Source organism: Labrus mixtus, chromosome 22, assembly GCF_963584025.1.
Source record: "Labrus mixtus chromosome 22, fLabMix1.1, whole genome shotgun sequence".
In the NCBI taxonomy this organism is placed as follows: domain Eukaryota; kingdom Metazoa; phylum Chordata; class Actinopteri; order Labriformes; family Labridae; genus Labrus; species Labrus mixtus.
The window spans coordinates 1,402,015-1,429,624 of NC_083633.1; the positions used below are offsets into that span (position 1 = coordinate 1,402,015).

The following is a 27,610-nucleotide window of genomic DNA, read 5'->3' on the forward strand; positions in this document are numbered from 1 at the left end:
TGACTGATTATTTCTTTTCCAGTCTCGGTTCAATATCAAAAGTATAAAATAACTTATTTCAAGGCATCATTATAAAACTACTGATTTGATTTTTTTCATAGTTTGTAATTGGCAGATATTATTGTGATCGCATTAATTCAAAACAAACCATTTTTGTGAAATGACGGTATCACACAGTCTTCATAAAAACCCGATCATAATCCTGTTTTTTTCTTTGGTTGTTTATTAATTTATTTAACGTTTATAATTATTTAAAATGTAGCCTACAACATTTATCATTACCGTTTCCAAATTTAAACGAAGCCGGAAGTACGGGCGCGTGATGCTCAAACAAAGGCGGAAGTGAACGTAGGATTTACTTTAATGCCTCTTCTGTCCTCTTCGACTGATCGACCACCATGTGGAGCGAAAAATTTCCCACAATGCTTTGTTCAGCATGGCTACGCCGTGGTGTCGGCGTGTGTGTAAACAGTCGTAGCCGATAGAATTAAGAAATTGTAGTTTTTCATGAATCTTTTCACCGCGCCGCGATCCTCGGAATACAATTAATCCCTGAACAAGCAAAGACGGCAAAGATGAAGATCAAATCCAAGTCTTCGTATCATAAATCTGAGAACACTTACAGGGTGAGATTCAAGAAACTTAATGCACTGTGAAGCTAACAGAGTCCAGGGCTAAAGTGTACAAACACACCTGCATTAACGGGGATTAAGAGTGAAACACACATGTTAAAGCAAAACAAGTAGAGTGATTCAGTGTTAATTTTGATGTCTAATATGTTATGAACAGTAAAGAATTTAACCTGAAGTCCATGTAAAGTATTACTAGAATTTTCGATGTGTCTAAGCTATGATTTAAACCTCTCTTGTCTCTGGTCAGTTTCTCACGTTTGCAGAAAGACTTGCCAATGTAAACATCAATGTAATCCATCGCATCGACAGGACAGGATCCTATGCAGAGGTAAAGTACAGTCAGACATTTAGCTACACAAATCTTTCTTTCCTTATCTTGTGCTAAACATCTAGTTGGTTACAACTTGTTTTTTCTCCCCATGTAGGAAGTAGAAACATACTTCTCTGAAGGACTGACAAAATGGAAAGACCTCAACTTGACCGAGAATTTCAGTATGTATATAATACATGAATACTACATCATAAGTGTCTGTGTTGTCATACCTCTACACCTGAAGTGTGTTTAACAATGTAAAATCAAAAAATGGCTAAAACCTAACCCACCAACTATTGATGAGTGGATAGACATAATATATGAAATATATGTTATGGGAAGGCTGTCATTTTCCCTCAAAGTCCAGAAGGATAGATTCTACAGGATATGGACTGAATATGTCAAACCTATAAGACCAGATTTTATTTGACTTATTGGAGTACACGGGTGATATTTCCTCGTTTTTGTCATTTTCATTCATCCGTTAACCTGCTCTGTATTTCATTTTCTTATTTTTCTTTCTCTACCCCTCCAAGGTGAAAGCTTTCTGTGTTCTTTTGTAAATAATTTAAATTTCATTAATGTCATGTTACTTGAATATGAAAAAAATCTTTGGAAGAGCTAAATTGTTAAATATACTGCGAGCATCATACCCACCTCTTCCTGCAGAGAAAGTGCTCCAATGTTTGAAAGTTTGAGGGAGGAGTCTTGCAATTATTCTGCTATTATGTGTAATTTCTAATGTGTGAAGAATGCTTTTCCTAATAAAAAAAACAACAACAAAACAATGTAAAATCGATGCCTTTTTCTCCACAGCTACTTTTCTAAAAGATGTTTCCAACAAGAGCCAGTCTTTCAACATGCTGGTTTTCCATCAGGCAGCCATAGTGGAAAGTCTGAAAACGCACCTCAGTGTGAAGAACAGTCTCGCCTACCAGCCCCTGCTGGAGTAAGTTGTGTTTTGTTGTTGTCTCCTTAAAAAAAATAATTCTGGCTGACTGACAGGTTGATTTACGAGCTGTGTCCTCCATTTCTCCCTCTAGCCTGGTGGTGCAGTTGGCCAGAGACCTGCAGACGGACTTCTACCCCCACTTCCCCGACTTCTTCATCCTGATCACCTTACTGCTGGACACCAAGGACACAGAGATCCTGGAGTGGGCGTTCACATGTCTCTCTTACCTCTACAAGTACCTGTGGAGGCTCATGGTGAAGGACATGACTAACATCTACAGGTACGTAGTGAGGCTCTCTGTTGATGCTCTGCATGATGGTTGGTATTTGTTCCTTTTTTGGAGTGCAAACCTTTTTTTTTGCTGGCTATAATTGAACGCCTGTTTTTACCACACAGTTTGTACAGCACACTCTTGGCGCACAAGAAAGAGCACATCCGCAAGTTTGCTGCAGAGAGCTTCTCTTTTCTGATGAGAAAGGTGAGCGATGTGCAATCTGGAAACATCACAATCATAAACGAGTTCTTCCCTTTGTGTGTCTTAAAATAAAAAAAGATGACTCTACATGTTTTTGTTTTTCTAATAATTCAGCATCAATACTGAGCATTCATCAGTGTGTTTAGCTGCGTTCCCCATGATGAAATGTTTGTCTCATTTGTGTCACACAGGTTCCAGACCTCGATGCTCTCCTGAGTCTCATGTTCTCAGATCTGCAGCAGCACCCGGACAAGGCAGAGGGAGCGGGTCAACTACTCTTTGAGATGTGCAAAGGAGTTCGAAACATGTTTCACTCCTGCGCTGCAAATGTGGGTTCCCCATGTCCGAGAGGATTGATTCCTGACTTATGTGATATTTTTAATTCAAGTAAATTAGCAGAAAGAGTTGGAAGATTAAAAACGTGAAATAAATGAAACAGAGCAGACTTCATTGGTCTGTTCCTCAGACTTGTGAACCTCTGTTATGTGAAAAAGTGATTCAAAAGAAAGCTGTTGTTTTTAGACACAATGAGTTCTGAGATTTCTGTTTTCCTCCAGGCCTTCCCTGTAGCTCTACGTAAACTTGGACCCTCAACTAGCCCTGGGGTCTCTCTGCCATGGGACACTGTCCGGGACGCCCTGGATCACTTGGCCCAGGCTGCAGCCAATCATGTTGACAAAGAGCACTTCCTGGTTTTGTGGGAGTCCTTACAGGTGGGCATGACGAGATGTCTGATTTTTTTTAAATTTCAGTCCAATTATTTAAAAAAATAAATAAAAAAAAAAACCTTCCCATTGAGTTGAACTTCCTTCCCTTGCCTTTTTTAATGACGGTGGTGTGTCTTCATGTACAGGTCACTGTGGTGGAGGTCCTGGGTGTCATGGAGGCACAAGGGGAGGAGTCAGATCAGGCAGCAGCAGAGCAGCTGGAGAGGCTGCTGTTCATTCTCCACACCTTGGTGTCCCACAAGGACGGAGCCAAGATCACCAAACCTGAAGCGGTCTGTCAGGTACAAGGAGAACAGCAAAGAAGTTTGATCATCATACATAAAAACATTACATCAGCCGTGTCTTTACTGTTTGTATCATCTGATTCTGTGTCTGTAGACGGTGCTGCATCTGATTCAGAGCTCGTCTCTGTCAGAGTCTTGTTCCCGTCTGCTCCTCCAGATCACCTCCTCTCTGCTCCTCGGGGAGAACGTTACCCTGCCTAAAGCAATCATCCAAGAGACGGTGCAGAAGGTGAAACAAACGAAATGATAAGAATATCTGTATGTAGGTACGGTGTCAGTATTCATGTACAGTTAATCTTGAAACTGTATATCTGCATCACAAGGTGTTTGGCAGCACGATTGGACACGATCTGATACTTGAATTCACCAAGGAGATGTTCACCATGAAGCAGTTTGAGCAGGTGAGTCATCATCACAGTTATTTATCATGTAACTCTGTCTCTGTTTGTTTCATCTCCACCACAAACTGACACTTCCTCTCCCTCTCTCTCCTCCACAGCTCTTCCTCCCCAGCTTGTTGCGCTTTACTGCTGGGTTGTTCGGCTGCGGTGATCCCCTGTCCCGCCACTGTGGGCTGGATGTGCTGGTCAGCCTGATCCTGGCCAAAGCCCCGCCCCCAACAGACGGCTCCATGGCCTTTGAAACCTACCCACTGCTCTTCACCGGACAGACGACAGGGTGAGATGTGACAGTGTAGATCACATTGTTAGCTGTTGAATTACTTAGATTCGTAATGACTTTAAAAAACAGCCCAAATGAGTCTCTGGTTGTCTGATCGTATTTCTCTTTGAACAGAGTGTTCAGCAGTAGTCAGACCAACAGTACAGCATCAGAACAACCTGCAGTGCCAGAGCTGGTGCTGTCGCTGATCCAGTTTTCTGAGGAGAACAACAAGAGCATCACTGACCTCTCTCTGCCCTGGGCGGCCCTGGTGCTTCTGCCACACCTCAGGTAACAGGAAGTGTTTGATATTTAATAAACAAATGAACATGTGACTAATAATACAGTACTCTTACTGTGATTAGACACGTGCTTCCTCATTCTTGCATGCATTGATTGCTTAAAGGCTTAATATGTGATTTTTCACACTTAAATATAATATAAATCAAGTATATCCTCTGAAAATAACTCTGTGAGTCATGACTGTCTACAATGGGTGTAACACCCGAGTCCCACTGTCTGTGATGTTTTCAGAGTTTTCAGAGTCCTATCTTCACTTTGTTTACATCGCCGGGACGGCCGGCTGACTCCTCCCCTTGCATATAAAAGTTGTTTCATTGAGGGACTAGAGAAAAGAAGAATAACATACTGTACTCACTGCTTAACTGTGTTTCTAGATCACGCTCATTTCAGGTCAATTTACATGCAGAGTGAAGATACGAGCAGAATAAAGATCACTAGCATTAGCATGCTAACACAACAATGCAGCGCGAGTTGTTTTGGTTTCATGCTGGTGCTCAAGGGCGACATCTGCTGGATCAAAAAATCACATATAAAGTCCAGCTGATGAATTACACCCCTCCCCCCCACTGATCTACTATATTGACATTTTTTCATTTTCCAGGCCTCTTGCTGCAGCTAGCATTGTGCCTGCTGTGACTGCGTTCTTAAACCATTTGCTGTGTGAGATTGAGACGGAGAAACTGACTAAAGGTTTGACGCTTCTTTTTGTTCTTCTGCTCTTAAAATGTTCATATTGTTTATTGCTATTGTATTATTGTGATTTATCAGAGTTGAAATGGATACTTTTGTATCAGCTAGAGGAAACGTTTTAATTAATGTGCATACAGTTTTACTGTTCTCAAGACTGAGTGAAGTCACCTTGTGCTGTCTCCATTACCACCCCCCCCCCCCCTCCAGCTGGACTGTTTGTAGCCAGACAGGCTCTGAGCTGCCTCCTCACTCTGGACGGCTCCGCCCAGCTTCTCTCACTGCTCACCGTGGACAAGATCAACTCCATCCTGCGGTACGTACAGCCGTCTCTGCTGATGGATGTATTGAGGAGTCTTCAATTATTGCTTAATTTCTATTCCAGTAAAGGTTTTAGAGCATCATTTTTTATTTTGATTACAGGAAGTTTCCCACAGACCTGTCCGCCCTGCTGCTGGGTGACCTGTACTACACCTGCCTGTCACTCAGCGGCGTTTCAGAGCACCTCTCCCACAATGCACTGCTGGAACTCTACCAGATCCTGCACCCTAACCTCTCCTCCCACATATCCAAGGTAGGAAAGAACATCTTCAAGTGTTAAGATGTTAATCAAAACTATGGGTGAAATGTCTTCTTAAGAGTAATATACTTTTTTGTAACATTTTTTCACAATTTTCTCTCTCAGATTCGCCTGCTGACTCTGAGGATTCTCTCCCAGTTTGAGGCAGAGCTCCCTCCTCTTGCAGAGGTAAGACCGTCAGTCTAAATGTTGATTTAAAACTTAATGAAAGGAGAAACTCTAAAGTCATGTTCTTGTTTATTGGGTGTGTGTGCGCCTCTGTGCAGGGTGAGGAGAATGTGGAGGTGCAGCCGGTGTTTGCAGTATGCCTGCAGGCCGAGCTGGTGCCCGCTTCAGTTCAGGACTACAGAGAGAAGCTGCTCCATCTGCGGAAGCTGAGACAGGACCTGGTGCAGCGCAGTCTGCCACGGGGGCCAGCCGACACCTTCCAGCAGGTACAGAAAAAGAAACGTCTTGCTGTTGTTTTCAACACTTTGATACATCATCTTTGAAGTAGTTGAATGTCTGGATTGAGTCAAAGTTCAGATTAAACAGGAAATTGTTTGAGTGTTAAACATGACTCTATATTCTGACTGTTTCCCTGCAGGTACCTCTACGTTACCTTATTGCAATGCTGTTTGTCAACTTCAAGCCACTCTGGGACCCAGTTATTGAACTTCTTGTGTGAGTATGAAAGAACACTGAAAAACTTAATTTAGCTTAAATCAATGCACTGATGATTTATTGACAAAGTTTAACTCAGAAAAATGCTCTCGTAAGTGTTGTAGTTTGAAAGGTTGAAGCATAACAGAAACACACAATTTGTACAACAACAGGCACAAGCCAATAGTTATCTAACCTCTGAATTTGGCCAAGTCATAAGGTCATGTTCTAATAAACGTACACACGTACCCACACCCTCTTTCCTGGTAAGAGTCCAGTTGTCCGTTTACTTCTAGTAAATGGTCTTTATATAGCACACATGTTGAAATTGCCCAGTGTGATGATTGCCAATAACAGGATGATTGGGATGCTAAAAAAGAACTGCTCCAAGAGAAATAAACAGATCGTTGATTCACAAGTCATACGTCTCTGTCTGATTGTTCAAGAGCATTTACTCTTCTACATAAGCTGTACTTCTTATCACTTTTAATTAAAAAGGGATCGTTGAGATTTTCTGGCTTAACAACGTACTTATCTGTACAGTTGTAGAGTCGTGAGTCTCTCAACTGGACGGTCGGGGTTCGATCCCGAGCTCCTGCAAGCATGTTTCCGATGTGTCCTTGGGCAAGACGAGGCTGACTTGTGAATGTGTATGAATGGATGAGTTAATACTGATGGACACTTTACATACTAGCCTCTACCATCAGTGTGTGAATGTGTAGGTGTGACCTGCTGTGTAAAAGCACTTTGAGTAGTCAGAAGAGTACATTAGCGCTGTACAAGCTCATGTCCATTTAGCATTTACACACGGTGTATTTTCCACAGTAGAAGGGGGTCAACATAGCCTACGTTTGGAGAATGCAGTGTACTGACACAGAAGCTAATCTATGCACCGCTCCGGACTTTGTTAGCATCAAAACACATCTTAGCAACTAATAAATTACAACCTAAGATAGTTTTTTAATATTTTATATGTAGTTAAAATTGTAATGTTTTCAAAACTTTATTTTAATGTCAGACAGACATTTCTTTGGTATTGTGTTTTTTTTTATCACCATTACAGTCTGTAAAGTTGTTAGCATGATCTTTTTTTTAAAAATGGCTTACATACATCGTGTTGAAAAGATACAAATCCAGAGTGTTACATTTTTTTAGTTTCTGTGTTAATACTTCAGCTCCCCTCAAACAGCCAGGGGACCTGCTGACCCCGATCTATTGTAGGTAATAGACGTAGTATTAAGAAGTAGTTCATACAACCCCACTTTCCTTTAAGTGAAGAATGCTAACAACTCTTTGACACCCTGACTGATTAAAAGTGTATGTTTCCCTCTCACAGGAGTCATGCTAGAGGGATGGACAACAAAGAGTTCTGGAGGGTTTACTATGAGCATCTGGAGATGGTGGCAGGGATCGCTGGTAAGACTTTAAGTGCACCATAAGTAATATTAAAAATGTTTTATTCAATGTCAGGTTTTACTCGATGAGATCCACAAATGTGTTGCATCATAAACACATTGTTGAGACAGAATATTTATTAAGTATTTAAACTGCTTGTGGAACAATGCAGATGAAATGTGACAAACCCCCTTTCCCCTCTGTCCCTACGTGTCACAGAGAAAGAATTGCAGGAGAGTGAAGAGGATGATGACGAGGAGGAGTCTGGTCTCCAGGGAGAGCCGGGCTGTGAGGTGATTGAAAGTGGGGACGTAGGGGTGCTGTTCCTCGAGCGGGTGAAATTGACTTTAAACCCCAAGGAGAGGACCGACTTCCCCAACTTCCGCAGCCTGCTGTGGCGTTCCATGGCCCAGTTTCCTGACCGGGTGGAACCGCGCAGCCGAGAACTGAGCCCTCTGCTGCTCCGGTTCATCAGGTTAGTAACTACGGTGTGTTTATTATCTCTGTTGACATTCTTTACCAAATAGATGATTTTAAATCAAGTGTGACAGGTGGATTTATCTGCAAACATCAGGTCCTGATTATTCTGTTGATTTCAGGAATGAGTTCTTCATCGCTGACCCGCTGGTGGCCTCTACTCAGGACCTGAGGAAGAGGAATGAGGCTGCCCCGGAGGAGTCTGGGATGGATGAAGAGGAAGAGGAGGAAGAGGAGGAAGGGGGAGGCAAACAGCAGAGGAAGGGACTTCCAAGGAGAGCTGCTGCCAAGTAAGACTGATCAGAATCCACCTGAATCTTTGTTTCATATTAGATTCTTTATTTGAACCTTCGCTGTCCTGTGTCCTACTGAAAAGTTTTCTTTCAGTGGAACCAGAAAAATGGCATTAAGTTATTTATTTTAGCCATACCTACCAATATGGGATTTTTGGAGCTGATACAGATATCGATATTAAGAAGAGAGAAAATTGGATACTGATAAAGCGGCCGATGTCTTTCTTTGATCCATTGGATTTTTAGAGATAGATAGAATAGATGTTTATTTCCATTTGCACAGGTACAGGACAGTACAGGTACATTGGAATTTTTGTGCGTTTCTCCCTGAGTCAGCTTCTACAAAAAAGTTAAAATTATATATAAAATAGAATAACATTATAAGAAAAAAAAGAGTAGAAAAGTACAAATAAAATAAAAAATGTAGTAACAGCTAAGTAAATTAAACTGTACAGAAGCTATACACATATACATATATAGATATATACATATCATTTCATTTATCCCTCTGATGTAGTTATCAAACACTGGTGGAAAAGATATATAAAGAAGACAAGATGGTCCCAAAACTGGAAAGTAGCCTCTGCGACATTCAGATTGAAGGCATATTGTCAAAGGGGCAGAAATCTCTCGGCTTGAGGCAGTCTGAATATGGCTTTGAGAGTATTATTAAACTTTTTTTCAAATTCTCTTTTCACTTACAGACAGCTCATTACCCATCTGAAGGTATTTGCCAAATTCACAAACCCTCGCTCTCTGTACCTGGAGGGCAGCCTCAGTGAGCTTTATAACCAGGTAAGAACTCTCTGTGTTAGCAAACAGAGACACACATGTTTCCTGTGAATGGTTGAACATATCTTTACACTCCTCTTCAACATATTTCTCTCGTTCCAGTTGCTGTGCCATCAGGACCAGCAGATCCAGCGAGTGGCACTGGAATGTGTTCTGTCATACAAAGAGCCTAACATAGTACCATACAAGTAAGACAACTACACAGGAAGACACTTTTACAGTAATATCTCTCATTAAAGCAACAGAATCCTCTTCTTCCTTTTCCTCAATGGGGTCATTGTGAGCATCTGTGATAGGAATCAGGGTTCTGAATCCTCAGCCCTCTACGGTTACATGGGGAGGAATGTTGACTTCCTGGTATCACCTCTATTGTCTGTTATCAAGCTCTCAGTTTACTGTACCTTCAGCCTTGTTGCAGACGGATGAGCATTTTTTTTAGAAAGTTTTGTGGGACTCTTTGTCAGGGGCGTGTTCAGACCTTTTAGACTGGGGTCGCCCACCTGGGGCACCGACTTACGGAGAGGTGGCATCAAGTTTTTAGGCACACATGCAAATAAATTACATTTTTTTGCCCCTTCTATCCCCACTAATGATATGTACTCGTGAGTAACATAATTTGGCAAAGTATAAATCCTCTCCGCTTGATTCTTTATGGAGTCAAAAACAAAGATGTGCAGTCAAAATTTATAGTACTGAGAAAATCACATTCAAACTCTTGTACGCTTTCTTACTCGCAAAAATACTTTAAAGGCTTAATATGTGATTTTTCACACTTAAATGTAATAGAAATCAAGTATATCCTCTGAAAATAACTCTGTGAGTCATGACTGTCTACAATGGGTGTAACACCCGAGTCCCACTGTCTGTGATGTTTTCAGAGTTTTCAGAGTCCTATCTTCAGTTTGTTTACATCGCCTGGACGGCCGGCTGACTCCTCCCCTCGTGTATAAAAGTTGTTTAATTGAGGGACTAGAGAAAAGAAGAATAACATACTGTACTCACTGCTTAACTGTGTTTCTAGATCACGCTCATTTCAGGTAAATTTACATGCAGTGTGAAGATAGCATTATAGCTAGCATTAGCATGCTAACACAACAATGCAGCGCGAGTTGTTTTGGTTTCATGCTGGTGCTCAAGGACAACATCTGCTGGATCAAAAAATTGCATATAAAGCCTTTAATTAGCTAGTAAGTCCATTGCCAGTTAGACAGTCTGCATGAGGTTTTAATTAGAATTTTTATGGAAAGAGCAGTATGCAAAAAAAATTATTTACAACTAAAAGTAGTCACATTTGTTTTACTACATTTCCATGTAAAAAAAAACAAAAAAAAAACCAGGCTGTTGTTGATTTTGACTTAAACAGGATCCGATTGGGCAAATAGCCAATCCAGAAAGATGTAGATTTTGGGGTGGCCAATCAGATTTTAAGGGGGGGGGGCTCATGCCACCCCTCTGGACACGCCTCTGCTCTTTGTTCAAGATAACACTGTTATTTTTTACTCTCTGCAATTGTCATTTCTAAAATGTTAATTAATTAATATCTTGTGATGTTTCAAATTCACTTCAAACTGCATGTGCCATCGAAATGAGGCAACATGATTGGCTATAAGGAATTTGTTTTTTTCTCCAGGGGGAATCTTGAGAAGCTTCTGGATGACAAACACTTCAAAGAGGAGATTGTCCATTTCAACATATCTGATGAGACAGAGGTGGTTGATGCTTCACACAGAGCCAGACTCATCCCACTGCTAATGAGGTACCGTGTGTTTGTTAGTGTGTGTGTGTCCGTCTTTGTTGGTGTGTGTTCGACTGTCTGTGTGTGTTGTTGTTGTTTTTCTTAGCTGCTTTCAAGGATGTTTCATCAAATGATTAATGTTTGTTTAGCTTTTTCAGTATCATGAGAAGATTTATACCACTTTCATGTCTTAGCAGTTAGCTTAGCTTCACAGAACTTGTTGTGTTATCACAGCAAAATGTTTGATTAAAAAAAAACAAAAAGATAACTGTTGTTGCTCATTACTGTTTTTGAATATATGCTGCTCGCTGAAACGTTTGTATAAAAGTAATATGACACTCAAGGTCATGCTGTTGTACTGTCTATCAGCCTGTGAGAGGCGCTCTGAAACAGGCTGTAAACGCTGTGTTGGAGACATGTTGAATGATAACTGAATTATTGAGTGAAGTTTGAAGATTGTTTTTTTAAGTGTCTTAGTCACCAGCTTGTGTTAACCTTTTATTTCACAGGATCTTGTTTGGCCGTCTGCGCAGCAAAGCGGGCAGCAAGTTTCAGGGGAAGGCGTCCGCCACCTCTCGGTCCTCCATCATCCTGCGTTTCCTGGCAGGTTGCCAGGCTGAGGAGCTGGGGATATTCATCGACCTGCTGCTGGAGCCCGTCTGCCATCACAGTGAAGGTAGAATATCTCTGTTGTGGAAAAATTGTCCATTTTCTACCACAAAGCTTGAGTAGAGCCACATGACAGAAGTTTGCACTGCACTGCTTTTTGCACGTTGAGTTTGAACCCAAATCAGTGTGAATTAAATACATTTGTTTTGTATATTTGTATCTCAGGTTGAATACTTCTTACATTACTGAAATTATGTTCCAGGTGTGTTTTTCTCCAAGTTCTCCATCTGGTAGAGCCACATGAGATCTACATATTCAGCATGACCTTAAACTATACATGCAAATGCATCATATATAAGGTCATATCTGGAATGAAAAAAAAAGAATGAGTTATTTAAAGATATATAAATTTGTGTTTTAGTGACCTGATTAGTATTGACATGAAGTACTTGCATGCAGACTAAATTTTAGTTGTATGATCCTGAAGGGGGCAGTCTGCACTCCTGAGGGTTCACTAGGCTACAAAGATCTTAATAATAAATGCAGCACATACACAGTAAACATAAAATTGAATAACACAAGCAAATAAGTCAATATTGAACCAACGCTTCCCGGACCCAAAAGAATAAAGTGTTTAAATTGTTTTTAAGTTTTCTCATAACTCTCCTCTCGGTGGTCTATGTCCTCAGGGTCCTGCCTGGCAGCGGTGCAGAAAGCGATAGCAGAGACGGATGCAGCAGCTGTTCTGCCGCTGGGACGACAGCACAGCCTGCTGAACATCATCAACGTGGTCATCCACAAACTGGGCCACCTCATCCACATGTACCTGCCCAAGGTGCTGCAGATCCTGCTGTGTGTCACCGCCTCCGTGTCCACCATCCTGGACCAACGGGAAAAGGTGATTCATTCAAATATTTCATTGTTTGTATCTAAATATTTTGAGGTAAAGGTTTCCTGAATTCTTTAATACACAGTATGTAAATAACCAATCAATATAGAGGTATTTTTAAATAATGCATGTATGCACGATCCTTTTAATAGTTAGTATTGAAGTCTTATGCAACACATTATACCAACAGTCTTCTGTTGAACGACTCTTTGTCTTGGTGTGTTTGCTGTTGTCTGCAGTTGCGCGCAGGTTGCATCAGTCCTCTGAAGAACTTGAGGCGCCTCGGCGTTCTGAGGATCCAGGACTTCTTCGACGGCTTCGACTCCTACAGCTTCAGTCCAGATGAGCTGGATGCTGTCTTCGAGGCGGTAGTCTGGCCTCAGGTACTCGTTGCACAACAACTTTTTACTTTGTTTTTTATTTTATGACTACGTCTTTGTTCAAGCTTTTTAAAGTCAACTTTTTCCTCCCGTGCAGGTGCGTCGACTTCCCACCGAGAGTCCTTACTCTCCCACTCCTCTGCTCAAACTCATCCATGGGTGGTGCAAAAATACCAGGTTGGAGTTACTTAACCATTCCATTTCTTCTCCACATTTCTATCACCTCTGTAACAGTAAATATTAGTTTTCATCAGTAAAGTAAGTAAAAGACTGTTTTCTCTCTCTCTCTGTTTTAGGTGCTTCCCTCTCTTGGCCAAGCAGAAGCCCGACCAGCCAGAGTGCGATGTCCTCCTTAACGTCTTTGCGCTCCTCGCAGCCAAGAACGCTTCCACAGTCACTATCGCCATGGTGATGGACATAGCTGAGTCGCTAGCAACGGCTGAAGACTTTGTTGCCTCAGAGGCTGAGACAGAGCTGACTGTCAACAGCTATGTATTCCCACAGCCAGCAGAGGGCGCTGTAGTCACTGCAGGTAGGCTAGAAATTGACATTTGATTTGAATTAAGTATCAATTATTTTATTATCAGTTTATCAGTTGTTGCTGCTGTAGAAAAACAAACGAGACAAACGATGTTGTCATTCCTCCTCCAGACTCTTTAAGCCAGGGTTCCAGACTGCTGCTGCCTCACATCACCACCCTGCTGCAGTACCTCAGCGGGGTCGTACGCAACACAGACAGACTCAAGAAGAAGAAGTTCAGGGCACAGGTGGCCAAAGAGCTCAACATCCTCTCCAAGTTAGTTTTTTTTCTCCCTGTTTCACTGGCTTCAATGTTTTTAGTCTTTAGAAACACCATAACGTGTTGCTCTTTTTTAATGTGTTCTTTTTGTCTTCCAGGGTCAGTCGATTTGTGAGCGACAAGGAGCAGAGCTCGGTGCTCATCAGTCTGCTGCTTCCCTACCTCCAGAAAGGCAAAAATCTTCAAGTAAGACTTCTTACTTTTGTTACTGAATAGATGATTAAAGCCACGCATGCTTAACGTTTAAGGCCAGAACTGTGCTCAGAGTCAAACGCCTTTTAGCTACATCAGTATCTTCTTTTAAAAACACATTTTTATCGTAAGGCCTTCTTATAATCCTTGTTTCATCCATGATGTTTTATTTGTTTTACTGTTAACTTTAGCCAATCTCTGTCTCTGTTGTTTCTCTTTTCTCTGTTAATTGGATGATTGCTGCACTGTTGTTTTATTTTTCATGCTTTTAATAGGATTTTATTGTTGTTTATTTGACTGTTGGAATTTTTCTTTTTTCTGTGAAGCACTTTGTGACGTTGGTTTTGATAAGTGCTTTATAAATAAACTTTATTATTATTATTATTATTATATTATTTGAATGACTTGAGCTTAGGCATCAAGAGAAGCGTATGTACCTGAGAGGTTCAACTCAGGGCATACATCTTCATGTTGCTGACCTATGACCTCACGGTTTGTTTATTTCAGGAGACAGAAATTGACATCCTGGCCACAGTGCAGAACCTGCTGCGACAGTGTGTACAGCCATCGGCTTTCCTGCAGCCGCTCAGCAAACTCTTCTCCATCATCCACAACAAGCTGCCCAGGCAGGCCCTCACTAACGTCTTCCAGGTACACCAGATAACCCAATCATGTGTTTAGAGGTATACTGTACATTTAAGATATAAATGTCTATGACATGAATCAATATATACACGCAGGCAGAAGGATAAAAGTAGTTGGATTGTTTTTCCAGTCACACTTGCTGTAGATGTTAAATTATGTCTGTTTAGTTCCATCATTATTCTGATATCCCGGATAGGAGGTGACTCAAAGAGGACATATTATCCCCCTTCTCCACCTTTTCAAACAGTCCCCTGTGGTCTAAATGAAACATCTGTGCTGTGCTTTGGTCAAAATATAACATGAATCAAGCACCAGAGGAGGTTTGTGACCCTGTATAAACCAGCTCTCTCAGAACGCTCCGTTTTGGTGTGTGTCTCTTTAAATGCAATGAGCACTCAGGTTACACAAATATATGTTCAGAAACACTGTAAAAAAGTGGATTTTTCATAATACGTCCCCTTTAAAGTTAGCAGAAACTGACCCCATGTTGTTGATGTCATCTTTTCAATCTGTCTGATCTGCTCTTCTAGACTCTGTCAGATCTGGAGCCTTCCCTCGCATACATCACAGATTTAGCAACCAAGGTATGACCATTTCTTCACTTTCATATTTAAGCTATTACCATCAAAGATTTTGTTTATATATTTAATGTTTCCACTGGAATCTCTTACCTGGTTCACAGTGTTATCACCAGTTAGCTAACACTGTTTTCTGCTCGCCCCTCGTTAGCTGAACGCATTTGACAGTCGACACTTGGATGAGATCTACTTTGACGTGCGTCTGACAGCTTTCCAAGACGCGACCAGGCGAGTTAAAGAGATGAGCACTCTGGACCTGGACTTCATCAGCACCATCTTACACAACTGCTTCCACACCTACGAGGTGAAACGAGATGTGACACAGATATTCCCTGAACAAAATAGCAGTCCTATTAAAGATGATTTTTTTTTGCCTTGTTAATTTCTTCCCTCCTTTTTCTTGTGATGCAGATTGGTGACATGTCATTGGCAGACAACGCCACCTTGTGTCTGTCTGCAGTGATCACCCAACTGGCAGCGGTCGGGCCCGGGGAACAGATCTACAGGGATGTCGTGCAACACACCATCCTGGACGCTGTACACAAGGGGCTCCGCAGCAAAACAGACGTAGGAACACACACCTTTAATCCTCCAAACAAGACTGACTGTATCATCAGAAATGCTCTCAGTGTAAAACTCATAAACCCTCTCACTGGTTCAGTTTAATTTACGACCCTCTTAAGTCACTAAGGACAAAAATGTCCATGCCAAAAAACTGCTATAAAAATAGGACAGATTTAAATTTTCCTCTACTTTTTTTTGCATAAATCTTTTAAACAACTCCAGCCCTGCTCAAAAATATCAAATATTGAGTAATTATCTGGAATTCAACCCTTTAAATCCCAGAATCATGTAATCAAACTGAATATGAATCTGTTCTATTTTTATAGCAGTTTTTGTAAATTGGACATTTTCGCCCTCCAGTGTCTAAACAGGGAACTACATTTTAAATCTGATGCTACACAAAAACTAAAAATGCCCCAGCCATCAAATATTTTTTATATGGAAAATAACTAATTTTTGTGTTGTTTTTTTTCCATAAATAACAGTGACATCAAGTAATCAAACTGGCATTTAAAGGGTTAAATTCCTATAAATTATTGAATGTTTGGTAGTTTTGAGCAGGGCTGAAGTTGTTTAAGAGATGTATGCAGAAAAAAGTATCAATCTGTTCTATTTTTAAAACAGTTTTTTGGCATGGACATTTTTGTAAAATGTGCACTTACATGTGTCAAGAGAGTCTTTCTTACAAAAAATGGTGCCATATGCACTAACACAGACAAAATGGTGGACAGCTGAAGAGGAAACATTTGACCAAATGGACACAAATGTCCATAATGATGCATGAGGGTTAAAAGTGTAATGTATCTGCTGTCTTCCTTCTCACTCTACCAGAATGTGCAGCATGAATACACCAATGTGCTCGCCTGCCTGGTCAAGACCTTCCCCACCAAGAAAGAGTTCAGAGACCTGGTTCAGCTCACCAACTACAATGACCTGGAGTCCGACTTCTTTGAGCACATGAAGCACATCCAGGTAAGAGAGAAAGAAACACACAGTCCTGTGTCTCCTCAGTCCACTGTTGTTAAACCCCACTAACTCATGTTTTTTTGTTTCGTCTCTTGTGTAGATTCACCGTCGAGGTCGTGCCCTGAGGAAGCTGGCCAAGCAGCTAACTGAAGGCCAAGTGGTGATGACCCCGCGTTCCCTCCAGAACTATATCATGCCGTACGCCATGACCGCCTTGCTGGATGAAAAGATGCTGAAGGTGGTTAATGCACAATTTATTTATTTATTTGTTTGTTTATTTGACATGGACATACAGTAACATTGGTGCTGTAACATTTAACCATGCACAAGTTCCAGATGCACTGCTCTTAGTGTTTATAGCAAAATGCTAATTTGCAACAGGGAGGCTTTTAGAAACAACAGAGATAAAGATAAAAAGGGTAAGAAAAAGAAAACAGTTCAGTTATAAATACAGCGCAGTTATGAATGCAGCAGGGATAAAATACAGTTACAGAGAGAAAAATATACAAGCTCATGTGCGTTTAGGTGTGAGAACAATGTTGTTTCAATCAATCAAGCAATCAATTTTTATTTGTATAGCGTCAACTCATAAGTGTTATCTCGAGGCACTTTACAAAAAGCAGGTAAAAGTGTTCTGGCAGGCCACCAACCCACGATCCGGTGGGGAGGGGGTAGGGATGGGGTGGGGTTGTTCTGGCAGGCCGTCAACCGACGATCTTGAGGAGCCTAAGAGAGCTCAAGAGCTCCCAGGAAAGTAGGTTAGTGACTGAGATTTACAGATAGATACATGCAGTAATATGATGTACTGTATATGCACAGAGAGAGAGAGAGAGAGGAGCTCAGGGTGCCAGTTCCCCCGGTAGTCTAAGCCTATAGCAGCATAACTAAGAGCTGGTCTACGCCAGCACCAGCCCTAACTATAAGATTTATCAAAAAGGAAAGTCTATTCTTAAAAATACAGACTGTGTCTGCCTCCCGGACCCCGGCTGGAAGGCGGTTCCAGAGGAGAGGAGCCCGATAACTGAAGGCTTTACCCCCCATAGTACACTTAGAGACTGTAGGTACCACTAGCAGGCCTGCATTCTGGGACCATAATGTTCTCGAGGGACAGTAAGGCACTAGTAGCTCCTTCAGGTAAGATGGTGCCTGGCCATTTAGAGCTTTGTAAGTGAGAAGAAGGATCTTGAATTCTATTCTAGACTGTATAGGGAGCCAGTGCAGAGAAGCCAAGACAGGAGTAATGTGGTCCCTCTTCCTAGTTCTGGTCAGTACACAAGCTGCAGCATTCTGGACTAGTTGAAGAGTCTTTAGAGACTTGCCAGAGCACCCAGACAAAAGAGAGTTACAATAATCCAATCTGGAGGTAACAAATGCATGAACTAGTTTTTCTGCATCATTTTGCGACAGGATATTCCTGATCTTGGATATATTACGAAGGTGAAAATAGGCTGTTCTTGAAATTTGCCTGATGTGAGAGCTAAAGGACATATCTTGATCAAATAGAACTCCTAGATTCCTAACAGTGGTGCTAGATGCCAGGCTGATGTCATTAAGGACAGTCAAATCACTAGAAAAAGTCTCTCTGAGGTTCTTCGGGCCTAGCACAATAACTTCAGTCTTGTCTGAGTTAAGTAGCAAAAAATTTCTGGTCATCCAGGTCCTAACGTCCTTAAGGCACGTTTCTAGCTGACATAACTGACTGGTACCATCGGGCTTCATTGATACATAAAGCTGAGTATCATCTGCATAACAATGAAACTGTATGGAGTGTTTCCTCATAATATTTCCCAGAGGAAGCATATATAATGTAAAAAGAATTGGTCCAAGCACTGAACCTTGTGGGACTCCATGGCAAACTTTAGTGTGCATAGAGGACTCATCATTAACATGTACAAACTGAGATCGGTCCGACAAGTAGGATTCAAACCAACTCAAAGCAGTCCCTGCAATTCCAAGCAAATGTTCCAGTCTGTACAACAGGATCCGATGGTGTTTCTCCTTCAGCCATGATTTAATACCTTTGTTAAAAACATTCAAACTGTGTAGCATTTTCAGTTCAGTGGGTAGACCATTCCATAGATTAGCTCCAATAACAGAGAAGGCTGATTGTCCAAATGAGGTTATTCACATTGGAATGCAACAGTTACCGCTTACTGAAGCGTGTGTGTTGATTCGACTTGAATCCTGATGTCTTGTTACAAATTCATCAAACAGAGAAGGTGCCAGACCAAGCTTTCAAAGCTAAACATATTGTGTACCTCTAATACGCGACAATGGTGCCATCTTATCGTTTTTTTGAACATCTTATATGTTTGTGTCTGACCCCTCCTCTTCTCGCATACCTGCAGCATGAGAACATGATATCAGCGTCGGTGGAGGTGGTGGGCGCAGTGTGCCGCAGGCTGACCTGGTCTAAGTACCTCTACTACCTGAAACACTTCATCCACATTCTGCAGACGTCACAGACTGAGCAGAAACTGGCTGTCAGGTGGGGGTCACCTCCTTTCCTGTTTTTTTTACCACTGCCTTGCTTTTTTAATTGCATTCTTTATTTATGGTTGTACTTTAGCATTATATTGAATCGTTCTGTAAAGTCTGCACAAAGAGATTAATTGTCTTCTCTTTGCTGTACCACACATCTCTCTCTCCAGTCTACTGATCACAGTTCTTGAGGCTTTCCACTTCGACCATCAAACCCTCAGCAGAGAAATAGAGGCTGCCAAGGCCAGAGAGGGTGAGGGACAATGCACATTCAAAATCTGCACTTTTTTTTTTCAGTTTTTGACCTTCAGAGATATTAAATCTAAATGTGTTTTATTAGCTGGGAGTGTTGCTGACGATGCAGATGATGAGATCCAGGCTGCAGCAGACGAATCGGATGAGAGTGAAGATGAGGCGATGGAGGTGGACGGTAAGGCAGCTCCATCTGACGTTCCCATGGAAACAGACACCAAGAGTGGGAAAAAGGATGCCACCTCTAAGGATGCAGTCGTCACTAAGACCACAGGGCCGAAATTCACTGTGGCCAGCGGGCTGCCACAGAGCAAAGAGCAGCTGGAGACTCTGATCAGTGCCATCCACCAGACTGTCAATAACAGCGTGCTGCCTCGCCTGCACAAATGTCTGAATGCAAAGGTACAACATTCACACATGCATGCAGTCTGGATATGTTCCTTAAACCCCAAACAGCTTTATAATAATAGGTTTGTCATTTTTTTCTTTCTAGATAAAGCGTGATGATGAACACAAGGCAGTGAAGTCAAAGGATGTGAAGGAGGAGGAAGTGGCAAGGATACCAATCGCCTTCGCCATGGTCAAACTGATGCAGACTCTGCCTCCAAACATCATGGAGGCCAACCTGCCTGGGTATGAAGCTGTTTGTGTGTTAGAGTGTCTGTATTAACCTGGACATATTTATTTAACTCTGAAACTGTGCAATCTGTCTGCAAACTGGTCACTACACTGTGCAATATCTGTTTAACACAGTTCATCTTGTACATTCATAATGTCAATATTGCTTTATCTTGTATATATCATGTAGCCCTACTTGGTACTTAGTGCTTATTTTATTATCTCTATTTTATTTTATTTCCTACTGCTGAATTGTGTGAAGAGCAATGGTGACACCCCCTGGGAATTATAAAGTATTTCTGATTCTGATATTCATGCACTACAGGGGTGGGATTAGTTTCAAAAATGTGTATCTCTTTTACCCTACACACAGTGGAACCCAAAGACAACAAGATAAATTCTAATTTTTACTGAATATTCAGGCAGAGAATAAAGTGAGATTAAAGAAAAACACAGTTAGATCTTTATAACGTATTAATGGGAGTGATTTTTGTATTTCTCAGGATCCTCATCAAGGTCTGTGTGGTGCTGAGGAACCGCTTCCAGGAGGTCCGCGATGTGGCAAGGGGAACTCTGGTGAAAATCCTGGAGACTTTAGGCCGGAGGTACCTGCAGTACCTGCTCAAAGAAATGCAGGGGGTCCTGCAAAAGGGTTACCAGGTAGGAACACATCCTTTTTTCTTAGCTTCAAATATTTCCAAAACACATTTATAATTGCTTGTTCACAATGGCTTACACGTGTGATTCATCTAATTGGTTGTTGTGAAGAGATGAGTCCCCATAATCCCTTTAAATATTAATTATTCTGTCTCTATTTCACCGCTGCTTACCCTTCCATCCAGGTCCATGTCTTAACATTCACAGTGTACCAGCTGCTGTCAGTCCTCAGACCGACCCTGAAAAGTGGTGACCTGGACTCATGCATGAACATGCTCATTGATGTAAGAACATTTCACACCCAAAAAATACCTGAATAGACATTTTCAAACGATAGATATGGGCTAGCAGTTTAATGTTTTTGGTTAAAAAAAAACGGATTCAGATAATTTTTTTGGAGGTTTATTTTTATTCTTCACTCTCTCCCTTCCTCCCTTTTGGGTCAGATCTTCAACAATGAGCTGTTCGGGGCTGTGGCTGAGGAGAAGGAGGTGAAGGGGATCGTCTCTAAGCTGATGGAGGCCCGACACAGCAAGAGCATGGACTCGTATGAGCTGCTGGCTCAGTTCTGCAGCAAGGAGAGCATCACCAAGTTCATCCTGCCTCTGAAAGAGGTGAGCAGGGATCGGATTGATTAATCTGCATGTCTCTCAGATAAAGTTGAGGAAGTACAGCGTTCCAATTTAAACTAGGATAAAATAATGTTTGAAAAACAGACATATGACATCTCTCTAAACTGCCTTCCTTTTATCTGTTTTATCTGTTATTTTCTGTCAGATTCTGGAGACTACATTCAGTCTGAAGACGTGTAACCGAGTAGCTGCTGTGCTGAGGCGACTGGTCCTGGGTCTGCTTGTCAATGAGGGCATGACTTCAAAGGATATTCTACTGCTGTGCCACGGCCTGGTCAGCGAGAGTCTGCCGCTGCTCACCAAGAGAGACCGGTATGCACTTTACACACTGAAGATCACATAAATCAAACTTGATACTGATATTTAGTGACCGAGTGTTTGTTGAATTGTAGAGAGAGATCCTCGGTGAAGCCTCCCCCGGACCCTCGACTGCCTCCTCCCAGCTGCCTACTCCTCCCCCCCACTCCGAAGAGAGGGGGTCAGAAAGCCCCGGTCAGCAGCCGAACCAACATGCACATCCTGGTTGATGCTGGCCTCAAGGTGCAGATTGAAAACAGCCCTCACACTAAGATTCAATAATATATTCGAAAAAAGAAAAAAAACTTAAAAAAATAATCGCTGTGCAGAACTTGAACCATCTTTTAAGTTAACTATTAAACAATCGATACTCTTTATACTCCACAACATGCATATTGTTTTGTCTTATCCTGACCTCAGGTAGATGAGAAAGGAGCATTGCCTATTTCAACACGTTTTCCTGAAATATTTGTCATCGTGTGTGTTCATCTATTTCTCAGCTGCTCCATCTGAGTATGAAAAAATCCAAAGTGACATCGTCTGAGGCCTCAGCTTTGGAGATGCTGGATCCTTTTGTACTGCTGCTTCTAGACTGTCTCAACTCCATGCATGTCAAGGTACTTGGTTTCCTTTCGTCTCCCAAACTCCAAAGTGTCCTAAAAAAATAAAAGGGGGGGGGGGGGGACTGTAACCTGCTGTACTCCCTCCACCATTCATCACTCTCCTTCCGTCTCTCCTCACTCTCTCAGGTGACCACAGAGGCTCTTGTGGCATTCACCTGGTTGTTGAAGTTCCCTCTGCCAGCAGTGGAGCAGAATGCAGAGCAGCTGACCAAGCAGCTCTTTGTCCTGCTGAAGGATTACTCTAAGGCTGGAGCTGCCCGCGGGGAGAACTACCAACTGGTTCAAAACTGCTTCAAGGTACTTAAAAAAAAAAACCCTGACAGATCTATGATGGGTTTATGGTGTAAAGATGTCTTTTTTTGTTTGGTTCTGTAGCTGAGGTCAAATTAGAGTTTATGTAACTGTAGGATGAAGGCAACTTTTTGTAATATCATAAGGAAAAGGAGAAATGTATCCAGCATTTTTTAGGATGTGAAAATTATCCAAATAAATGACACGAGCCATCCTTTAACACTTACACTGAATATTCTGACTACATTTTTGTCAAAACTGCACCTCTCAGCTGATCAATTTTTTTAAAATCTATTTTTTTTAATCTATATTGTGGTATCTATCTATTCTTTGTACATTTTTAATTTTTCTTTTTTATTTAAATTGTGTACTGTGTTCACTTTTTGTTTGCAATCTTTGCTCTTTGCTGCTGTAACACTGTAAATTTCCCCGTTGTGGGGTAAATAAAGGATTATCTTGTCTTATCTTAAGCACCTTATTGAAAACTGAAGTGCTGCCCTTTGTTTTGTCTCTCAGGCCATCACCATTCTGGTGAAGAATGTCAAAAGCAAAAACATTTCAGAGACACAGCTGCAGGTGCTGCTGGGATACGCTGAGGAGGACATCTATGACCAGTCCCGTCAGGCTACAGCCTTCGGCCTGCTGAAGGTACAGAGTCAAATGTGTAGCTCAGTGTTTGTGGTGCTCAACAGGAGAATCAAAGAAACCAGATGTGTCTGTGCCTTGAGCTGTGTTTCAAAAGGTATCCTTCTCCTCTAGGCGATTCTGTCAAGGAAACTTGTGGTTCCAGAGATGGAGGAGGTGTTAAAGAAAGTCGCCAAGCTGTCCGTCACCGGTAGCAACGCCATGATCCGAATCCACTGTCGACAGGTAACCACACATCAGAAGAACCTGTATCCATACAAAGTGTTTGAAGTGTCTCGAAACCCAGTGAGTGTTCATAGTGGTGTTTGTGTTCTATGCAGATCTATCTGAAATACCTGCTGGACTATCCACTGGGAAAGAGGTTAAGGGGGCACCTGGACTTTGTGGTGGCCCAGCTGAACTACGAGCACGACACAGGCAGGGAGTCTGTGCTGGAGATGCTAGCCTACATCTTCCAGACTTTCCCTCAGGTCAGGGAATTTTCTCTGTAGTTTACAAAATGTGTGCAAAAAAAAAAAAACCTCTGAACTTTGTGCTTCCCTTATAACAATATCATAACATCACTTGTTTAAAAGCTTTATGTGATTTTTTTGATCCAGCAGATGTCGCCCTTGAGCACCAGCATGAAACCAAAACAACTCGCGTTGCATTGTTGTGTTAGCATGCTAATGCTAGTGATCTTTATTATGCTCGTATCTTCATACTGCATGTAAATTTACCTGAAATGAGCGTGATCTAGAAACACAGTTAAGCAGTGAGTACAGTATGTTATTCTTCTTTTCTCTAGTCCCTCAATTAAACAACTTTTATACACGAGGGGAGGAGTCAGCCGGCCGTCCTGGCGATGTAAACAAACTGAAGATAGGACTCTGAAAACATCACAGACAGTGGGACTCGGGTGTTACACTCATTGTAGACAGTCATGACTCACAGAGTTATTTTCAGAGGATATACTTGATTTCTACATTTAAGTGTGAAAAATCACATAGAAAGCCTTTAACCATTGCAGTTTTTTTAACTCCTGCATGCTGTCTTAAAGCTCTGACAAATGTAACAGCAACATAGTCACACCTGGTTGTGTGTTTTTTTTCTTTCTTAGAAGCTGCTGTTGCAACATAGCGGCTTATTCTTTGCACCACTGGCTCTGGTCGTGGTCAATGATGATTCTGCACGCTGTAAGAAAATGGCCGCCATGGCCATCAAGGCCCTGCTTACCCAGCTTGACTTGAACCACCAGAACACCCTGTACTGCCTTGTCAACACCTGGCTTCATGCAGAAAAGGTACACATACTATCGTCCTTCTAGGGGAACAATTTGATCTGAAAGTGATTGATGACTCTAGAGCTGTAATGCTTGTTAATCTCAATCCTTTAACTTTAAATTCCTTTACTTGTCCGTCCAGGCCAGCTTGAGGCGTCTCGGAGCGCAGATCTGTGGCCTGTTCGTGGAGGTTGAAGAGGAGAAGTTTGTCCGTCGCCTTGACGACCTGCTGCCTCTGCTGGAGAGGGAGATAAACCCCGACAACTTTGAAGATGTGAGGCAACAGCAAGTTTGAAATCTAAGAAAGGAAAAAAAAAACTGCATCTTAACTCCACTTCCTGTTTCAGATCGAAGAGGAGCAGGATGAGAAAGGAGCAGACCGGCTGCTGTTCAGTTTTCTGACCCTCCTCAGCAAACTCAACAAACACTGCGGCCTGCTGGAGCTCAGCAAGCCTTTTGACACGTTACATCGTACCTGGGGTAAAAGACAAACACACACCATCTCCCTATCAAACACACACACACACATTCCTTCACACTCGCTCATTTCTCTTTCTTCATGTTCTCCTACAGGTCACATTGAAGCCCACCTGCGGTACCCTCACTGCTGGGTGTGGCTGACCGCCTCACAGCTCTTTGGTCAGCTGTTTGCAGCCCATCAGGCGGAGCAGCTGGTCGCTCTCTGGAGAGGGGAGAGTGGAGATGCTTCACCTCAGCTGCCAGTCACAGTCTTCATCACCAGCGGCCTGGACAAGAAGGTCAGGCCATGACCGCTTCTTCTTCTCCTGCTAATTATCTCATCGTGTGCTAACCATTTTAATAAGTTTTCTTTCTTTCCTCCTTCTCCATGGCGTTCAGATGAGAGAGATGGCGTTATCTTTCTGCCATCAGCTTCAGTCCAAGTTCCTAGACACGGCATCAGGAGAGCAGGTGCTCAAACTCGGGACAAAACATTGAAACAAATTTCAAGTGGGTCAGAGTGATTTTTTTGACTGACAGAAATCTTCCTCTGCCCTACAGGTGGTCAAGAACTTGCTGTTTGTCGGCAAGGTGATCTACCTGGTGTCCCCCGAGTCTGAGGTCATTTCCTCTCAGGAAGAAATGAAAGAGGAGGAGGAGGAGGGGGAGCAGAAGGAGAACGGCAACGAGGAGGATGGTGATGATGAGGAGATGGAAGAGAAGGAAAAGAAAGAGGAGGAAGAAGACGAGGAGGACGATAAGGATGATAAACCTCCCTCACTGCTGTGGTTGATGAGGAAACTGTCACTGATGGCCAAGAGAGAGGCGGCATACACTCCCAAAATTCCACTGAAGGTAAACAAGAAACTAGTAGAGCTGAATGATCTCTTCATCAAGACGCCCACTATTACCATTTGAAATACTGAAGATACTGTAAATGCTTTTTCACATTAATATTTACCCATAAAGAACATTAACTCAAAAGGGTTAAAATGTTCTTTTCATGTAAACATTACTGTGCTTTTTATAATTTAAAGTGTCCTCAATGAAAATGTTTATGAGAATATTGGGCTCGACCGATATGGAATCTTTGGGGTCGATACCGATATTGGGGAGGGAAAAAAATCTGATACGATATATTTGCCGATATCTATATCATAGATCCATGTTTGATTTGTAGAGATAGATATACACATTAACTGTGTTGACCCCTTAAATGCAGTTATCAAACACACACAGTATCACAAAGACAAGATGGTCGCTCAACTGGAAAGTATCTGCATGTACGTGCATCATCACTTGACACTGGTGGGCGATAATGCTCGTTGTAATCCAAATAGCGCCCTCTGCTGGTAGAGAAGTGCTATGATACTCAAATTAAATGCTATTTGACTGGTGAATAGATCTAATAATATCTGCGATAAAATTAGCCGATACTGATAGCCACTGGATATGCTAACATCACTCTTTATTTAGTGAGACGAGAGGGTACCATAGAGTTATTACCCAAAAGAAATGACCGAACAAAAAAACCATGAACTCATTTTTCTCTTTTCTTTTACTGCCCACTACTTTACTGATTTAGTTCAATCCCTCTGCTCATATCAGTGTCGCTTCTTTGCTGCTGTTGCTAGCAAAAAATAAACCTCAGATGAATCCACCAGCTAAAAAAACAGATGCTTCTCAAAGGCTTGTAAAGACTTAACAGAGGAGTTAATATTTGACTTTAATGCTAAGCTAGCCAAAAACCTGACTTTAAATGTTGAAAATATTTGTCATATGAAGTTTAAAAGTTATACTCTGTAAGTGTTTGTCTACTTTCTTCTGTCGCCCCCTAAATGATTATCCAAACTAAATGTTGGTCTGTTACACTTCTGACTACAGCCAGAATCAGTGTGTGGTCAGAGGTGATATGACATTTCACATCACCTGATTCTTGCATTTTCCTTGCACATGTATTGAAAACGTAATGGATGGATTCATCCATGTGTTTAGATTCTAACATTTAAGATAATACTAAGTTCTTCCTCGCCACACTTTCCCTCAGAGAACATGTGTATTTAAGTTCCTGGGAGCGATGGCCATGGACCTGGGGAAGGACAGACTCGGCCCTTATCTGACCACCATCATTACTCCTCTGTACAGGGAGCTGGACAGCACCTACGCGGACCAAGGTACCCGTCTTAAAAAGCCTACAAATGTGACGTCATGTTGCAGAAATCAACCTTACACTTTCAGTTAGAGTAGATGAAGATGACACTGATCCCTGCCCACTGTCAATGTCCAGATCCCACACTGAAGAACCTGGCACAGGAGCTGATCGAACTCATGAAGAAGCAAGTGGGCCTGGAGAGATTCTCTCTGGCCTTTTCTGCTGTCCAGAAGGAGTTCTCACAGAGGAGAGTGGCACGCAAACGGCACAGAGCCATGCAGGTATGATGGACACCAGAGTGCATACACACACACTGAACAATACTCCTAGATATGAATTGACATATTGTGTCTTCCTAGGCTGTGGCTAACCCAGACATCGCAGCCAAGAAAAAACTCAAGAAGCACAAGAACAAAATTGAAGCGAAGAAGAGAAAGATCGAGTTCCTCCGGCCCGGGTATAAAGCCAAGAGGCAGCGGAGCCACGCCCTCAAAGACCTGGCCATGGTCAAGTGAAACTTATCAAGGATGCCAGCAGGAACCAAAGGGTCCCAGCCTCTTCACTCGTGATCCCACAAGTCTGACTTAATGAGGTTGAATAATGCTTTAATCTTTCGTCACTTGAAAGAGCAAAAACCACATTGGGTCAGGAAAGCTGAAAGATATTTCCCTC

The 27,610-nt window shown here is 42.0% G+C and overlaps 1 protein-coding gene across 1 annotated transcript; it reads left to right on the forward strand.

Annotated features, from left to right (window-relative positions):
• The first annotated feature begins 453 nt into the window (after positions 1 to 453).
• On the forward strand, positions 454 to 27,522 carry utp20 (UTP20 small subunit processome component). The gene is made up of 61 exons (XM_061029777.1): positions 454 to 626; positions 880 to 960; positions 1,058 to 1,124; positions 1,762 to 1,894; positions 1,989 to 2,177; positions 2,294 to 2,375; positions 2,564 to 2,701; positions 2,930 to 3,085; positions 3,226 to 3,381; positions 3,479 to 3,613; positions 3,708 to 3,785; positions 3,884 to 4,062; positions 4,180 to 4,335; positions 4,949 to 5,037; positions 5,245 to 5,350; positions 5,458 to 5,608; positions 5,720 to 5,782; positions 5,881 to 6,048; positions 6,201 to 6,277; positions 7,593 to 7,672; positions 7,871 to 8,126; positions 8,251 to 8,418; positions 9,126 to 9,216; positions 9,316 to 9,401; positions 10,844 to 10,969; positions 11,458 to 11,624; positions 12,247 to 12,455; positions 12,686 to 12,829; positions 12,924 to 13,003; positions 13,123 to 13,358; positions 13,478 to 13,622; positions 13,724 to 13,811; positions 14,325 to 14,468; positions 14,993 to 15,046; positions 15,192 to 15,344; positions 15,452 to 15,607; positions 16,436 to 16,576; positions 16,671 to 16,808; positions 18,919 to 19,058; positions 19,222 to 19,304; positions 19,392 to 19,705; positions 19,797 to 19,936; positions 20,425 to 20,581; positions 20,764 to 20,862; positions 21,025 to 21,192; positions 21,356 to 21,522; positions 21,603 to 21,750; positions 22,008 to 22,124; positions 22,257 to 22,427; positions 22,938 to 23,069; positions 23,181 to 23,291; positions 23,387 to 23,536; positions 24,166 to 24,348; positions 24,470 to 24,601; positions 24,675 to 24,807; positions 24,901 to 25,085; positions 25,186 to 25,257; positions 25,348 to 25,641; positions 26,834 to 26,960; positions 27,074 to 27,219; positions 27,298 to 27,522. Exons 1-61 carry the CDS (start codon positions 576 to 578, stop codon positions 27,451 to 27,453), a joined length of 8,442 nt encoding a protein of 2,813 aa, XP_060885760.1. The 5' UTR covers positions 454 to 575; the 3' UTR covers positions 27,454 to 27,522.
• The last annotated feature ends 88 nt before the right edge of the window (positions 27,523 to 27,610 follow it).

Excerpts from the sequence above, each read along its gene's own strand:
- utp20 (XM_061029777.1), top strand. The coding sequence starts at position 576 with ATGAAGATCAAATCCAAGTCTTCGTATCATAAATCTGAGAACACTTAC. Across the intron at positions 15,047-15,191 it reads TCACAGATTTAGCAACCAAG|CTGAACGCATTTGACAGTCG; the intron begins GTATGACCATTT and ends GCCCCTCGTTAG. Across the intron at positions 25,258-25,347 it reads ACACGGCATCAGGAGAGCAG|GTGGTCAAGAACTTGCTGTT; the intron begins GTGCTCAAACTC and ends TCTGCCCTACAG.